Here is a 17679-nt window from a genome sequence, read left to right as displayed (position 1 = left end):
CCAACCTGAGAATGACCTGTTTATCCCTACTCTCTGTTTTCTGTCCATTAACCAAATCCTCTATCCATGCTAATATATTACCCCCAACCCCTTGAGCCCTTACCTTGTGTAAGAACCTTTTATGTGACACCTTATCGAATGCCTTTTGAAAATCCAAATATACTATATCCACTGGTTCCCCTTTATCTACCCTGCTAGTTACATCCTCAAAAAACTCTAATAGATTTGTCAAACATGATTTCCCTTTCATAAAACCATGTTGACTCTGACTAATCATATTATGATTTTCTAAGTGCCCCGTGATTGCGTTCTTAATAATTGATTCCAACATTTTCCAGACGACTGATGTCAGGCTAACTGGCCTGTAGTTCCCTGTTTTCTCTCTCCCTCCTTTCTTGAATAGCAGCGTTACATTTGCTACCTTCCAATCCACTGGGACTGTTCTAGAATCTAGGGAATTTTGGAAGATCACAGCCAATGCATCCACTATCTCTGCAGCCACCTCTTTTAGAACCCTAGGATGTAGGCCGTCAAGTCCAGAGGATTTGTTGGCTTTTAGTCCCCTTAATTTCTCCAGTGCTTTTTCTTTATTAATATTAATTACTTTAAGTTCCTCACTCTCATCGCACCCTTGGTTCCCCACAATTTCCGGTATGCTTTTTGTGTCTTCTATGGTGAAGACAGATACAAAATATTTGTTTAACATCTCTGCCATTTCCTTATTCCCCATTATAATTTCTCCTGTCTCAGCCTCTAAGGGACTCACGTTTACTTTCACTACTCTCTTCCTTTTTACATACTTGTAGAAGCTCTTACAATCTGTTTTTATATTTCTTTCTAGTTTACTCTCATATTCTATTTCCTCCCTCTTTATCAATATTTTGGTCACCCTTTGCTGGTTTCTAAAACTCTCCCAATCCTCAGGCTTACTAGGTAACATTACTAGGTAGCTCTTCCTAGTAACAATATAAGGCTCTTCTTTTAATTTAATACCATCCTTAACTTCTTTAGTTAGCCACGGATGGGTCACTTTTCCTGTGGAGTTTTTATTCCTCAATCAAATGTATATTCGTTGAGAATCATGAAACATTTCTTTAAATGTTTGCCATTGCTTATCTACCGTCATATCTTTTAATCTAATTTCCCAATCGACCATAGCCAACTTGCCCTCATACCTATGTAATTGGCTTTGTTTAAGTTTAAGACTCTAGTTTTGGACTTAAGTACGTCACTCTGGAACTCAATGTGAAATTATTTCATATTATGATCTGGCTTCCCCAGAGGATCCCCTACTATGAGATTACTAATTAACCCTGTCTCATTACACAAGACAAGATCTAAAATAGCCTTTTCCCTGTTTGGTTCCACGACGTATTGTTCTAGGAAACTGTCTCGAATGCATTCCATAAATTGGTCCTCCAAACTACTTTTACCAATTTGATTTGCCCAGTCTATATGAAGATTAAAGTCCCCCATGATTATTGCATTATCTTTGTTACAAACTTCTCTTATTTCTTGATTAATACACTATCCAACAGCATAACTACTGTTAGAGGGCCTATAAACTACTCTCACCAGTGTTTTCTGCCCCATGTTATTTCTTATCTCCACCCATACTGATTCTACTTCCTTGTCTTCCGAGCTAAGATCCTTTCTCTGTCTTTATCTCATCCTTTATTATCAGGGCCATCCCCACCCTCACCTTTTCCATTTTACCTATCTATTCGAAAAGTCAAGTACCCTGGAATATTTAGTTCCTAACCTTGGTCACCCTGCAACCAAGTCTCAGTAATGGCTACTAGATCACCCCATTTATCTCTATTTGTGCCATTAATTCGTCTATCTTGTTATGAATGCTTCATGCATTCAGATAAAGCGCCTTTAATTTTTAACTTTTTAATTTTCCCTGATTTGACCTTGTTCACTGATGCATTATTAGCATTGAACTCTCTGTCCCTTCCTGACAAAGTCTGTTTATCGTTACCCAAATCGCTACACTGCTCTATGGCCTTGACATTTCTCTTTAGATTTATAAATTTACCCTGACCTGAAGCCTCCCCTTTATTAGTTTAAAGCCCTATCTACCGCCCTAGTTATTTGATTCGCCACGACACTGGTCCCAGCCCGGTTTAAATGGAGCCTGTCCTAACGGAACAGCTCCCTCTTTCCCCAGTACTGGTGCCAGTGCCCCATGAATTGAAGCCCCCCTCTCCCACACCACTCTTTGAGCCACGCATTTAACTCTCTGATCTGTGTGACCTTATGCCAATTTACGCATGGCTCAGGTAGTAATCCAGAGATTATTACCTTTGAGGTTCTGCTTATTAATTTGGACCCTAGCTCCTCAAACTCCCTCAGCAGAACCTCATTCCTAGTTCTACCTATGTCATTGGTTCCTACATGGACCTCGACAACTGGATCCTTCCCCTCATGTTTCAAGTTCTTCTCCAGCCGCAAGGAGATTTCCTTAACCCCGGCACTGGGCAGGCAACACAGCCTTCGGGACTCCTGGTCCCGGCTGCAGAGAACAGTATCTATCCCCCTGATTATACTATCCCCGAACACTACCACATTCCTTTTTACTCCCCCCCACTTGAATGTCCTCCTGTACCATGGTTCCGTGGTTGACGATCCGGATTCTTTCCCCTCAGTCTGGTTCAGTAATAACTGAAGTCGAATACATTTTAAAGTTCAACACATCTTTAATAGCAGGGTTCTTAGTCTGCAGCATTGATTTGGACTCCTGATAGAGTCCCTCTATGCTGGCAGAGCAAGAACAAGAAACATACAGAAATCCACACGTTTTTATACAAATCAATAGGGTTGGAACATACTTAACGAGGGTCAACACCAATCATAAGCCGGGCATAGGTTGCCATGCGAGGTTACATTATTTCCGACCAATCATAAATCGTCCATGTGCTGATCATGCTGCTGTTAGACATCAAAGGGGATAACTTCCTCACTTTCCAACTTGGAATGTTCTTCCCTGTTCCTTCTGTTCCTTATCTCCCAACCTGGAATGTCTTTCAACTTTGGCTAAGCTCGTTACCTATATTGATCTGCCATAAACATGGAGACATTCAGACCAGTCCTTGACTCACATCAAAGACCTATCATTGATAAGACAATGCAGGCCTGCTGACTAAGCAAACATATGGCCCAGCAGGAGGGCCAGGCCACTTGTATCAATCTCAGTTACTAACTAATTAACCCTTTCTAACCATTTTGCATTCTGCTTCTTTGCCACGTAGACATTTTAATATTTTACTGAAAACTGACCATGTAGGGATTCTCATTCCCCCCTTTTATCATTTTATGATAACCAATTATTACGGTGCTCACTGGTTCTGCAGGTTCTGCAGTGCAGCAACATTTAAGTAAGCAATAAACTATAAGAATTATAACAATGAATATGACTAGCCCTTGAACTGGAGAAGTCCCAATAGAACACAGACATGTTTCATCAATACGCCTTTGTATCTTATCTGTTCTCAGGAACAGACTCCTTCTAAACATCTCTCAAGTAAGCTGCGAATGTCCTTGGTCAGCTAAACCTATTCATGTTAGTTTGAAAAGGCTAACATAGTCAAATATCCTATGGTGATTTATACTTTGTTTCCAGCCTAACTAGACTGAATGGTACCTTTCAGACCATTTTACACCTGTGAATTGGTGCCCTCCCCATTATATCCCTTAATCCAAATTCTCCCTACAATATCCCGTTAGATGCTGTACCTCATCTTAACCAGGTTCCCTTCGTGTTGGCCACCAGTCCGGGTGGAAGAGAGGCAGAGCATCTGATAATCCTATCAAACTATAATTGTCTTCCCTTTACATGCACCTTACCCCAGCGGGTGCTACTCCCGGTACCATTAAGATGTGTTCTTAGTTGAAACCACAGAGACAATGGGGACATTCTCACCCAGGCTCTGTTTTACTATCTTTGCCAAACCCTTCATCCTCTACTTACATTGATTACATGCAATGAAAATCAAGAAGCACATTACAACAAACTGCACTACGACTAATACATATGAAACTAATCTAATCCAAAGATGGACCTGTATATTCAGTCCCAAATTCCAGAGGTCATTTCACCAGGTGGTGACTTTAATTTGGTCAATGTCATGCTTAATGTTGTTATTGTCCTGTTGTAGGTTATAATAAACCTTCTGGGAGAGGCGTATCTCCATTCGCAATGCTTCCAAGTATTTAGGCAACAGGGGTGTCAGATACCCAAATGTGTCCTGATATTCTTTTAAGTCCTTTCTGACATTCTCAGAAACTTGTAAGGTGGTGAGGTTATGCCGATGTATCTCTACCAGTTCCTCGGGTCCAATCCGAACCAGGACTTCAGAAATGGAGTAGAATTCTGGACTTAAAATATCACAAGTTAGATTGGCATATTTAAACGTTTTCAAATTAGTTGTAACACAATATTCGCCCTCTCCGGCATATACCATTTAAGTGGGTTTTAGATCCGCCTCTAGGGCCTCCATGGTACAGTTAATATCCCGATTGGTACCGGTATTATTAAACCCACACTGTGCTTCTAGGCTGTGTCCAACACTATGTGGACACACAGTGACAGCATGTCTAGTAACACATCCCTTTAATTTTGTTCCAGCCAATCAACTTAAATCTACGTCCTCTAGTTCTTGAACCCTCTGCTAGGGGAAACAGGTACTTCCTGTCGACTTTATCTGGGCCCCTCATAATCTTGTAATTTTGTATCCATCGTGCGGATATCTTCTAAATATTGTTTCTCCCAATTTTATTGTTAACTGATGGGAACCTAACCCTGAATTTTGAAAATCCAAATTACTGTGTCCCTTTTCACTTTAATTTCAGTCCTTTTGATCGATACCAGTGTTTCCTGACTGTTTCATTAATTAGTTGGTTTCTCTATGGACCATGTGTCAGTGCCTTGTTTAAAAGGATTTCTCACTCGCCTGGACCACATTAACCATTTTCCTGTTGTGCTGTTTTCAAGTAACTGAGCCTGTCTGAGACTCATTCTTCAATGTATCTTCTTCATGTATCTCCGCATACTAGCAGCATCTCATAGGAATGAGCTTAGTGTTCTTGGATATTAACTTTCTGCTGGCCAGTCTCTTCGTCCTCATGGTATTTCCGAACATTTTCCATGGCACACATCATATGTCCTGTAGGATTCAGTCCTGTAAAAGCAACTGGTTTGTTTAAAGAGTGGTTGCAATAGCTCACCAGGCCATAGGCCTTTGTAATCATGTTCTTCATCCTGGTCTCCGTTTCAGATGATGGCAACATACATTTGTATCTTTTATGTCCACTGTAGCCATTCTTAGGTTTTCAGGTTATCTTATCAAAAAGATCAGGGGTGTCTAGAGTGCTTATCTCCACCTGCATGGTCCCGATGTCAGGGTAGTGGCCAGGCTTTTGAGTGTAGTTTTCTCATTATTCATTATAGGCAAGGACACAAATATCTCCACGAGAAAGCTATCAATTTACTATTCTCAACTACACTTTCCTGACTTCCACTAGATTGTATATTTATGCCAGATTGATTTTTTTATCATGCCCAATTCAATGACTTTAGAGAAATTCCCATATCTCCCCACCTCGAGCATTCTGTCTCGGAAGACAACAAATAGGCTAAAACAAAACAAATCAAAATGTTTTCAAAAGAGAATCAGGTTGATATCACCACGCTGTGACATTTGGTATCCGCTGATGTCTGCAGCTAAAGTCTTAAATCTTTAACACCACTGGATCGTTTCCTGCACCAAATTTCTCCAGCAAAGGTTGCACCGTAACTTTGTAACTACTCTTGGTAATCCTGCACCATCAACACTCACGTGGTCCCAAAAAAAACCAGGGTCACCTGTTTTAAAAGAAACACAGAAAATCCATTGCGGCTCTTCTTGAGAGCCCAAGTGATTAATTTGTCAAATCTTCATTTATTATTTATTTATCCAAAGGAATAATCCCTATACCCAAAACAAATTCAGAAAACAAAACAGGAGAGAGAAAGTGCCTAGTTCCACTCTCTCTGAAGCACGCAGCCTGTCTGAAAGAAACACTGTCTCTCCCACATACAGATGTACGCAGGGCTGCAGACTGGAATTTCTAACTCCAAGTCCTAATCTCTGTGTTTTCAAGATGTAACCACATTAAGCAGATATCATTAGCAGCCGCCTGCTAAGATACGTTATATTCCTCTTTTATTAATTTATTAATGGTTTGGGCATGTGTTTCTAGCACTGTAGCTATCCTTTGCAAATATATGGTCAGCATTTGATCCTCAGACAATTCCTTATCTGTATTTTCATTTATCTTTTAATATATCTTTAATGCGAGACCCTAAATCTCTGACCTTTTGATCTAATGTTGTCAAATCAATGGTGTTAACAACTGAGGCAAAGGCAGTTGCTATATCACTTATCACAGATCTTTACGTCTCCATATTTGCCTATCTCTTTTTACGATGTCCACCTCCATTCCATGTCGCTCTTTGTTTTAACACTTGAGTTAGGAGCTGTTGATCTAATTGTTGAGTTTTCTTAGCAGTCTCAATGCGAGTTATATAATTTGTCAGGGAAGGTCTCCCCTCTTTGGTCAGATCTTGTATTCTACTATGAATTTCAAATAAAATTGAATAGCCCCAGAACTTGTCAAAACTTCCTTATCATACTGTGGCAGGGTAAAACTGATAGGTGTTTAGTACCCTGTGTCAGTACATAGCTCAAGTAATGGACTTCCAATTGTCTAACCTATGCTTCCTTTTCATATGATTTGTTTTACATTCCTTTCTCATCAATTTTTCACTGCAGCGTGAAAACTTATATCTCAGTCAATTGTAGCCTTTGGCATTTCCGAGTGATTGGGACAATTTTACTAATATAACCTATACCAATTATTACCTCATGTTCACCTGTGTAATGGTTAGCCTCAGACAGTTCTCAACCGACTGGGTCATTTCTATCTGTTTGAACTGGTCTTGGCATGACAGTCTGGCTTCTTGGGATGGAAGGGGTTAATATTAACTTGCTCTTGTGGTAGGAGTAACTTGATCCTTCTCCCTTTTGAGATTAAGTTTCCACCTTCAAAATTTCACTTCACACAGGTTTGACTGATTTTGTTACTTCTCACATTTGTGGATTGCTTTATACTATATTTTTGCACACTATTTTTTCACATACTTTTAGTGGGTGTGATTATAATCAACGCTCCGAGCTGTTCCAGCTTTCCGACTTTTCCTATCACAATGATACCAGATAGTTTTTTAATGTATCCCGTTAATTTTTAACCTCTTTTTAAACCACAGCCAATCACAAAATAAACATTCAAAATGCCAATTTTTTGAAGATCCCATGTCTGGAATTTAACATGCCCACACTTTATAAGAACCAGAATTTAATAGGTCACTTAACCTCAATAACTCCAATTTTAATTCAGCAGTATCAGAATTAAACACACGACAAGACAGATACATTACACAAAGGAAGAAAACACGCAAGACACAGTAAGAAGGGGGCGTGGCCCACAACACCGACAAAAAAAACACTGATCAAGACAGGCTTTTTAAAGGGACAGTACACTTAAACAACAAAACCTTTCTTTTTCGGGTCTCTGTCTTTTAAACATTTGTCTAGTCACTTAATTCTATCCATATTTTTTTACAGTACTGTCTCCATAAAGCAATTACTTCTTTGGCTGAGGTACCTCTGTTATTTTTCCAAATTAATTCCTGAGCCTTTTTTCGGCATCTAAGTTTTATCAATAGTTCCTGTTTATAGCCAATCACCAGGAACTTAAACCCTGACTACCCTCAGTGATATTAACCACTGACCTACCGCTTACAAGTTATTCCCTCAGTGATATTCGACCACTGACCTCCTCCTGCTATTTCTGTGTATTCGCCAGACTGACCTGAATCTTGTAAGGACACCACACGAGTGTTAGCGATTGGACGATTCGTCATCAGACTGACGGATTGGAGGAAAACCGACATAGTAAATTAAGACTACTTACATCGGGGCGCCATTTCCTTCCTCCGTGTCTGAGACAATCCGCCTCTTACTCCGCGAACTCTCGGTGAACGACCGTTAAGATCCCACTTCTGACACCAAATGACGATCCGGATTCTTTCCCCTCAGTCTGGTTCAGTAATAACTGAAGTCGAATACATTTTAAAGTTCAACACATCTTTAATAGCAGGGTTCTTAGTCTGCAGCATTGATTTGGACTCCTGATAGAGTCCCTCTATGCTGGCAGAGCAAGAACAAGAAACATACAGAAATCCACACGTTTTTATACAAATCAATAGGGTTGGAACATACTTAACGAGGGTCAACACCAATCATAAGCCGGGCATAGGTTGCCATGCGAGGTTACATTATTTCCGACCAATCATAAATCGTCCATGTGCTGATCATGCTGCTGTTAGACATCAAAGGGGATAACTTCCTCACTTTCCAACTTGGAATGTTCTTCCCTGTTCCTTCTGTTCCTTATCTCCCAACCTGGAATGTCTTTCAACTTTGGCTAAGCTCGTTACCTATATTGATCTGCCATAAACATGGAGACATTCAGACCAGTCCTTGACTCACATCAAAGACCTATCATTGATAAGACAATGCAGGCCTGCTGACTAAGCAAACATATGGCCCAGCAGGAGGGCCAGGCCACTTGTATCAATCTCAGTTACTAACTAATTAACCCTTTCTAACCATTTTGCATTCTGCTTCTTTGCCACGTAGACATTTTAATATTTTACTGAAAACTGACCATGTAGGGATTCTCATGGTCAAATTGCCCATCCTCCCTGCAGTCTTTGATCTCATCCATACAGGTAGCAAGTACCTCGTACCTGTTGGACAAGGTCAAAGGCTGAGGCTCCTCCATCACTACATCCTGGGTCCCCATAACTGCCTGACTCACAGTCACATTCTCCTGTCCCTGACCACTGACCAAATCTAAACTACTACCAAACCTAAGGGGTGTGACTGCCTCCTGGATCAAAGCGTGCAGATAATTCTCCCCCTCCCTGATGCATTGCAATGTCTGCAGCTCGGACTCCAGCTCAGCAACTCTGAGCCGAAGTTCCTCGAGTTACAAACACTTATTGTAGATGTGGTTGCCTGGGATCTCGCTGGTCTCCACCAACTCCCACATGCTGCAGTCACGACACACCACCTGCCCTGCCATCCCTATCTAACCTTGTTTTATATATTTCTTTAATCAAAGTTTTTATGTAGTTAATTGACCTGGTTTTTTTTAGTTTTTTTTAAGACTAATTAATTTATCTACTTTAAATTAGTTTCCTGCCCTTTTTAACTGTTTAATTTTAAGGCTTTTTATTGCTAATAGACTAACCACTAAAGACACTAACCACCACTAAAAACACTAACCACCACTAAAGACACTAACCTCCAAACACAATAACCTCTAAAAACTGAATACTTACACTGACTTATCCTCGGCACTCCCCTGTGATGTCACGTCTTGTCTTTTCTTGATTTGTTTGATTTCACCCCTCAGGTCCGCTCTCCCGCTCCTTTTACTGGCCCCTCAGGTCTGCTCTCCCCACTCCTTTTACTGGCCCCTCAGGTCTGCTCTCCCCACTCCTTTTACTGGCCCCTCAGGTCTGCTCTCCCCCCTCCTTTTACTGGCCCCTCAGGTCTGCTCTCCCCACTCCTTTTACTGGCCCCTCAGGTCTGCTCTCCCCACTCCTTTTACTGGCCCCTCAGGTCTGCTCTCCCCACTCCTTTTACTGGCCCCTCAGGTCTGCTCTCCCCCCTCCTTTTACTGGCCCCTCAGGTCCTCTCTCCCCACTCCTTTTATTGACCCCTCAGGTCCGCTCTCTCTCCGCTCCTTTTACTGGCCCCTCAGGTCCGCTCTCCCCGCTCCTTTTACTGGCCCCTCGGGTCCGCTCTCCCCGCTCCTTTTATTGGCCCCTCAGGTCCGCTGTCCCCACTCCTTTTATTGGCCCCTCAGGTCCGCTCTCCCCGCTCCTTTTACTGGCCCCTCGGGTCCGCTCTCCCCGCTCCTTTTACTGGCCCCTCAGGTCTGCTCTCCCCGCTCCTTTTACTGGCCCCTCAGGTCCGCTCTCCCCGCTCCTTTTACTGACCCCTCAGGTCCGCTCTCCCCGCTCCTTTTATTGGCCCCTCAGGTCCGCTCTCCCCGCTCCTTTTACTGACCCCTCAGGTCCGCTCTCCCCACTCCTTTTACTGACCCCTCAGGTCCGCTCTCCCCGCTCCTTTTACTGGCCCCTCAGGTCCGCTCTCCCCGCTCCTTTTATTGGCCCCTCAGGTCCGCTCTCCCCGCTCCTTTTACTGACCCCTCAGGTCCGCTCTCTCTCCGCTCCTTTTACTGGCCCCTCAGGTCCGCTCTCCCCGCTCCTTTTACTGACCCCTCAGGTCCGCTCTCCCCGCTCCTTTTATTGACCCCTCAGGTCCGCTCTCTCTCCGCTCCTTTTACTGGCCCCTCAGGTCCTCTCTCCCCACTCCTTTTATTGACCCCTCAGGTCCGCTCTCTCTCCGCTCCTTTTACTGGCCCCTCAGGTCCGCTCTCCCCGCTCCTTTTACTGACCCCTCAGGTCCGCTCTCCCCGCTCCTTTTATTGGCCCCTCAGGTCCGCTCTCCCCGCTCCTTTTACTGGCCCCTCAGGTCCGCTCTCCCCGCTCCTTTTACTGACCCCTCAGGTCCGCTCTCCCCGCTCCTTTTACTGGCCCCTCAGGTCCGCTCTCCCCACTCCTTTTACTGGCCCCTCAGGTCCGCTCTCCCCGCTCCTTTTACTGACCCCTCAGGTCCGCTCTCCCCACTCCTTTTACTGGCCCCTCAGGTCCTCTCTCCCCACTCCTTTTACTGGCCCCTCAGGTCCGCTCTCCCCACTCCTTTTACTGGCCCCTCAGGTCCGCTCTCCCCGCTCCTTTTACTGACCCCTCAGGTCCGCTCTCCCCACTCCTTTTACTGGCCCCTCAGGTCCGCTCTCTCTCCGCTCCTTTTACTGACCCCTCAGGTCCGCTCTCCCCGCTCCTTTTACTGGCCCCTCAGGTCTGCTCTCCTTCATGTACTTATCTAGCTTCCTCTTAAATACATTTATGCTATTCGCCTCAACCACTCCATGTGATAGCAAATTCCACATTCCAACCACTCTCTGAGTAGGAAGGAGTGTTATATATGAAAGCAAGCTAGTAATTGACTGTGGCATCGTGGACCCTATTCCCATTATCTAAAATTTGCAAAACAAAATCATTGTTCCAGAAAAATTTCTAAATACTTGCGGATCTCCCATGGAATTGCTCATGGTGAATTGGAAGATACACTGGGGATGATTTTAACCCTACCCGCCTGGCGTAAACCCGGTGGGTGGGCAGTTAAGATCAAGTTACTTACCTGCCGAAACACCAACAGGATCCCACTGTCTGCAATTTTGGCCTGCTCTTCTGAGCAGGCAGCAAGGACTCAACTGAAATTTTACCTCAGGCCTCAGTGGGGAAGCTGCTGAAGCTTTCCCGCCAGGCTGAACCAGGTCAGAAGTGGATCAGCCCTAAAAGAAGCTGAAACAGGTACGTTTTTTGTTTCCTTTGTGGGGCCAGGAGGAGAGACGTCTCCATAACCCGATCCCGCCACCTACCTTGTGTCAGCGAGCGGCCTCTGACAGGGTATGCTTTCCTGCCGACTTATATATTGAGCCGAATCTGCAAGAAGGAGAAATTTCAACCATTGACCTGGGTTGAAGTAAGCTCCGCAACAATAAATAACAAGTAACTTTAAAGTTGACTTATTTCAGCTATTAAGTGACATGTAACTCTCTCTTTAAACGTAAGAAGGTGGAAATGGTGGGTGGGAGGTTGATATAGTGTTGCAATGAATTGAAGCATTGACATGCTATGTGCAGTGAGTCCTTGACCTTAACTGTGCACGGTGTTGAGCTGGGGTGCTTCCTTACAGGAAAAAAACAGTGTGCAAGTTACCTCGGCCACTCACACGGCTTCAAGTCTACAGAGTAGTATTGGTAGCTACAGGGGAGAAGGTCGCTAGCCTGTCCTTTAGGCCAAGGAAGAACTGTGACACAAGAAGAACTAAGGAAGTGAAAGAGGAGAAAATACCTTACCATCCAAAGGGAAGGTAGGATCAAGAAAAGTACATTCAGCTCAGTTAGTTAACCCTGACATTTAGTGGTTCGGAGAGGGCATGTTATGCTCATTTTTGTCTCCCGGACAGGGCTGTAATTTTTCCTTTCACTGAAGAATTTTCTCCCCTGCCTTCCAGTTTCAATGATGTGGAGATGCCGGTGATGGACTGGGGTTGACAATTGTAAACAATTTTACAACACCAAGTTATAGTCCAGCAATTTTATTTTAAATTCACAAGCTTTCGGAGATTTTCTCCTTCCTCAGGCAAATGTTTCAAGATCTTGAAACATTTGCCTGAGGAAGGAGAAAATCTCCGAAAGCTTGTGAATTTAAAATAAAATTGCTGGACTATAACTTGGTGTTGTAAAATTGTTTACAATTTCCAGTTTCAAGGCAGCAAGTTGTGTTTGGTTCAAAAGAAAGAAAACAAGACTTCCATTTATAATCTTTATCAAACCTCTCAGGGATGTCTCAAAACAATTGACTTGCAATGAATTACTTTGAAATGGAGAGAATTGTTATGCTGGCAGATGCGGCAGCCATTTTACACACACAAGTGCCCACAAAGAGCAATGAGATAAATGCCCAGTAAATCTTTTTTTTTGGTGTTGGTTGAGGGATAAATGTTGGCCTTAATGCCAGGAAACTCTCTGTTCTTCTTTAAATAGTGCTGTGGAACCTTTAATGTTCATCCCAGCAATCGAAACAGGCAGATGGGACTTGGGCTTCAGATATTTTTCTTGCGCTCAGCACCAAAGTCCAGGCCCATGAGGGAGCCCTACAAACCATAGTATGACTTTATCTGGTAATGTAGCATTACTCAGGGGTTAAACGCAAACCCTTGTTACTGTAATTACCTCATGGAATTCACATTCTTCTAGCCTTCAGATAGCAGAAGAATAAATACTAACTAACATGCAACTTAGGCTATAAACTACATATCGGGATTATTAAAAATAATAATTAGAAAGTTGCAGAAAATCAATACAGAAGCTTTGAAGAACTTGTAACTTGTACCTCCTTGGGTACAAAAATAATAAAATCACAAAACTTTGCTAACTCTCTTAGTATTTTTAAGCCTGGCCTGGGTTTAATCTGTAAAGTAACTTATACGTGAGTTTCATCCACCAACACAGAGGCCCCGGTTTTAAAGGGGGGGGGGGCAGGTTCGGTGCGTGCTAGCCCCAAAGTGGGCATGTATCAGGGAGCCCGGCTGATCTTAATGGCTGCGCCTCATTGCCATAACTTCCATCGGTGTCCTGTTTGAACCCTGCCAGATGCACTACCCGGCCGGCGGGCGGGAGTGGAAGGTTGCAGGCAGGAGGCTGCAGGATTAGTCTCCGACTTTCAGGTAAATGGTAAGAGAAGGGGTAGGGGGGCGGGGGCGGGATGGGGAGGTGGTTGATGGCATCAGCACTCTGCAGTCTATCGTATAAAGTGTGGCCACCTCCAGGGATGCTGTAGCCGAGCCCTCACAAAGAGAGTCGGTGTCACCAACCTTCGCAGTTGTGGTGAAAGTTCATACTGCCTCCATGCAGGCTCTGGGCTCCACCTTGGAGAGACAGGTGTCTATCTTGGACAGATTGTGGACTGAGTAAGTGAGAGCTTTCAAGGTGTCACTCATCTTCTGTAGTCTGTTCTCCCGCAGATCAGTGGAAATGATGAGCTCCAGCCCATGGGAGTGGCAGTGGCACAATGAGAGCAGTATGTGGTGCCCTCTCTCGGGATGTCAGCACATTTGCTCCTTCGCCACCCCATCAACCAATACCCGCCATGTTACCAGCAAATCAGCTGAGTCAAACTGCCCTGGCAGCAGCTGACATCGAGCTGGGACCTCACAGGCTCGAGCACCCAGAAGTCACTGGCTACAAGCATCTCAAGGGTCTGCACATGAGCAACTGCAGCCTTCCACCAGCTCTGCTGAGGATATTAGGGGAACACTTTGTAGGAGTAGTAGAGCTAGGAACCTTGTTATAAGAAAGGCACCATGGCTTGACATTTGAGTGAGAAATAAATGGAAGGCACTTATTGTGTTGGGAATTAAATTCATCACATTTTTACATTTGGCACTTTGGTTTGCAATGTGTTTTATAGCAGCTTCTGAGTCTGCATTGTCAGTATATCATTGATGTAGACGTTGGCTGAATGATTTGAATGTTCTATAATGCAGGATTAAGGGAGGGGTGAAGGATGTAACGAGGTCTGTTAATGCAGAAGGGATTTGCATATGTTTTCAGGGCAGGGGAATGAGTATATCACTGGAATCGCTGTGCAATTAATTCATCCCTCGTATCTCTTGCTGCAAGGCATTGAGGTGACTCCCCCCCTTCTTCTGCTGCTTCCTCACCTTTCCTCTGGTCTTCCACGTCTAATGAGGACTGCTGCCGTTGCTCTGTCTCCTCCAAATGCAGACTTCTCTGTGTGACAAGATTTTGCAGGATGCAGCACACGACTATGATGCGGAAGATTCTTTGTGGGGCATATTGTAGGGAGTCTCCAGACCTGTCCAGACACCTAAACCTCTAGGTGTGCCTTATTATGTGTCAGCTGTGGCTCAGTGTTGGCACTCTTGCCTCTGAGTCAGGAGGTTGTGGGTTCAAGTCCCACTGCAGAGACTTGAGTATATAATCTAGGCTGACACTTCTGTGCAGTACTGAGGGAGTGCTGCATTGTTGGAGGTGGCATCTCTCGGATGAGATGTTAATCCGAGGCCTCGTCTGCCCTCGCAGGTCGACGTAAAAGATCCCATGGCAATATTCGAAAAAGAGCAGGGGAGTTCTCCAGTGTCCTGGCCAATATTTATTTCTCAACCAACACCTAAAATAGATGATCTGATTATTTATTTAATTGTGGGAGCTTGCTGTGCGTGATTTGCCGCGTTTCCTACATTATAACTGTGACTACACTTCAAAAATACTTCATTGGTTGTAAAGCGTTTGGGACATCGTGAGGCTGTGAAAGATGCTACATAAATGCAAGTCTTTTCTTTCTTTTGCTCAATAATCATCCTAGTAGTCCCATGGCATTGATTATATCTGGGTTGGTTCAGTGGCTCCGAGACCAATCCCACTTGCGGGTTGGGTGCTGGGCAGGACCTTCGTGCTTTTGAGTTAAAATGCCGTTGGGGTCGTAATTGCCCGATTTTCACGTATTCATGAGCCCCCTGCTCCCCGCCCGCGCCCCCCCCCCCCCCTCCAACCTGCCTGGCTCTTCCAGGCACCTCGGTCAACTCTGAAAACTGTGTGGTTAAAATGGCAGCCAGCAGGAATGCAGCACAGTTAAATGTTCACAAATCTTGAAAGTTAACAGTTTCTGTTGTACCTTTTGATGTTTTTTCATAAAAGTGGAATTTGGGCTGAAGACAGCTTGAGTGTTGTGATGGTGACCCAGCAAGCATTGCAGGCAAAATTGAAACAATTTGGTGGAAGTATTTATACAGAGCCTACTCAAGAATATGTGTTTCTCATGAGTGTAAGAGGGTGTGAGGAAAGTCCTTAACGTGGGTGAAATGAACCAAGAGCCAACAGTCACCAGTAAGATGTTCCATGGGTGTTAAAAATCATTTGAATCTTACCATATAGAACCTGCGAAAGTAAAAATTTACACATTTTATTATAATCCTTGTTCTCTATTAGTAGAATAATTACTTCCACTGGACAATGAAAATACTAATACAGTACTCCTGTGAAAGTAAGGATCCAAGTAGTTGTGCCTATAAAAGTCCATCAGATGGCAGTGTAGTACCTTGGCATATTCACTTTTCCTCAAACTGCTGTCTAACCATCAGAATCTCTTTAAAATCCAACTGGTTAAAAATAATTAGGATCGAATTTGCCACCATTTTGCCCCTTCCATTTCCTTTTTTAAAAAAAATATTATATTTTTGTTTAAACATATCAGCAGGAATGCCTTGGAGGAGTTAACTGAACCCAGTAGTATGGTGATGAACTTTTGCATAATTCAAAACCAAAATGGACATTTAAAAAATGATGTGAAAATGTGTGAGACAGGCAGATTATTCATGTGCGAAATGGGAGCTTTTTTGGATATGGAAGATACATCCTCACTTCATGCATGCTTGATTGGACCACATTGTGAATGCACAGATACTTTTTTAAAAGCAAGCATTGGAAAACAGTCCAGTGTTCACAAATGACACTTTTGGGCCACTCCTGAATCTGCATTGTCTGGGTTGAATCTGGACAGGTATACACCCTACCCAGCAATATGAGGGAACTGAATTAACATACACTGGTACGGGAGCATACTGGTTATGTTACTGGACTAGTAATCCAGAGGCCTAGACAAATAATCCGGAGTCATAGAATCATAGAATCATAGAAGTTACAACATGGAAACAGGCCCTTCGGCCCAACATGTCCATGTCGCCCAGTTTATACCACTAAGCTGGTCCCAATTGCCTGCACTTATAGAATCATAGAAGTCATGAGTTCAAATCCTGCCACGGCAGCGTGGGAATTTAAATTCAATTAATTAAATAAAATCTGGAATTAAAATACTAGTATCAGTAATGGTGGCCATGAAACTACCGGATTGTCCTAAAAACCCATCTGGTTCACTAATGTCCTCACCCAGTCTGGCCTATATGTAACTGCAGACCTACAGCAATGTGGTTGATTCTTAATCACCCTCTGAAATATCCTATCAAGCCACTCAGTTGTACAATCTCGCTAAAAAAAGTCATCATAAGAATAAAACCAGACGGATCATCGGATACGACAAAGGCAAACCAAGCCCAGTCAACCCTGCAAAGTCCTCCTTGCTAACATCTGGGGACTTGTGCCAAATTTGGGAGAGCTGTCCCACAGACCAGTCAAGCAACAGCCTGACATAGCCATACTCACAGAATCATACCTTTCAGCCAACGTCCCAGACACTTCCATCACCATCCCTGGGTATGTCCTGTCCCACCGGCAGGACAGACCCACCAGAGGTGGCGGTACAGTGATATACAGTCAGGAGGGAGTGGCCCTGGGAGTCCTCAACATTGACTCTGGACCCCATGAAATCTCATGGCATCAGGTCAAACATGGGCAAGGAAACCTCCTGCTGATTACCACATACCGGCCTTCCTCAGCTGATGAATCAGTCCTCCTCCATGTTGAACACCACTTGGAGGAAGCACTGAGGGTAGCAAGGGCACAGAATGTGCTCTGGGTGGGGGACTTCAATGTCCATCACCAAGAGTGGCTCGGCAGCACCACTACTGACTGAGCTGGCCGAGTCCTGAAGGACATAGCTGCTAGACTGGGCCTGCGGCAGGTGGTGAACGAACGAACACGAGGGAAAAACTTACTTGACGTCGCCCTCACCAATCTACCTGTCGCAAATGCATCTGTCCATGACAGTATTGGTAGGACTGACCAGTGCACAGCCCTCGTGGAGACGAAGTCCCGTCTTCGCACTGAGGACACAATGTGTTGTGTGGCACTACCACTGTGCTAAATGGGATAGATTCAGAACAGATCTAGCAGCTCAAAACTGGGCATCCATGAGGTGCTGTGGGCCATCTGCAACAGCAGAATTGTATTCCA

At 44.0% G+C, this 17679-nt stretch overlaps 1 protein-coding gene across 2 annotated transcripts in view; it reads left to right on the top strand.

The window, feature by feature from the left end:
- Nucleotides 1-17679, top strand: part of ccdc82 (coiled-coil domain containing 82) — a 79568-nt gene that overhangs the window by 46798 nt on the left and 15091 nt on the right. Inside the window, exon 7 of one of the 2 annotated variants that reach the window (XM_067985459.1) lies at nt 11940-12106. The exons of the other annotated variant lie outside the window; for it this stretch is intronic. Coding sequence (XP_067841560.1) covers nt 11940-12029 — 90 coding nt within the window. The 3' untranslated portion in view covers nt 12030-12106. Of the gene's footprint in view, nt 1-11939; nt 12107-17679 lie in introns of those variants that run through there. 2 annotated transcript variants of the gene reach the window in all.

The sequence above is a fragment of the Heptranchias perlo genome, chromosome 6 (genome assembly GCF_035084215.1).
Source record: "Heptranchias perlo isolate sHepPer1 chromosome 6, sHepPer1.hap1, whole genome shotgun sequence".
Taxonomy (NCBI): domain Eukaryota; kingdom Metazoa; phylum Chordata; class Chondrichthyes; order Hexanchiformes; family Hexanchidae; genus Heptranchias; species Heptranchias perlo.
The sequence above is the reverse complement of the archived record's forward strand: the minus strand, read 5'-3'. Positions and strand labels throughout refer to the sequence as shown.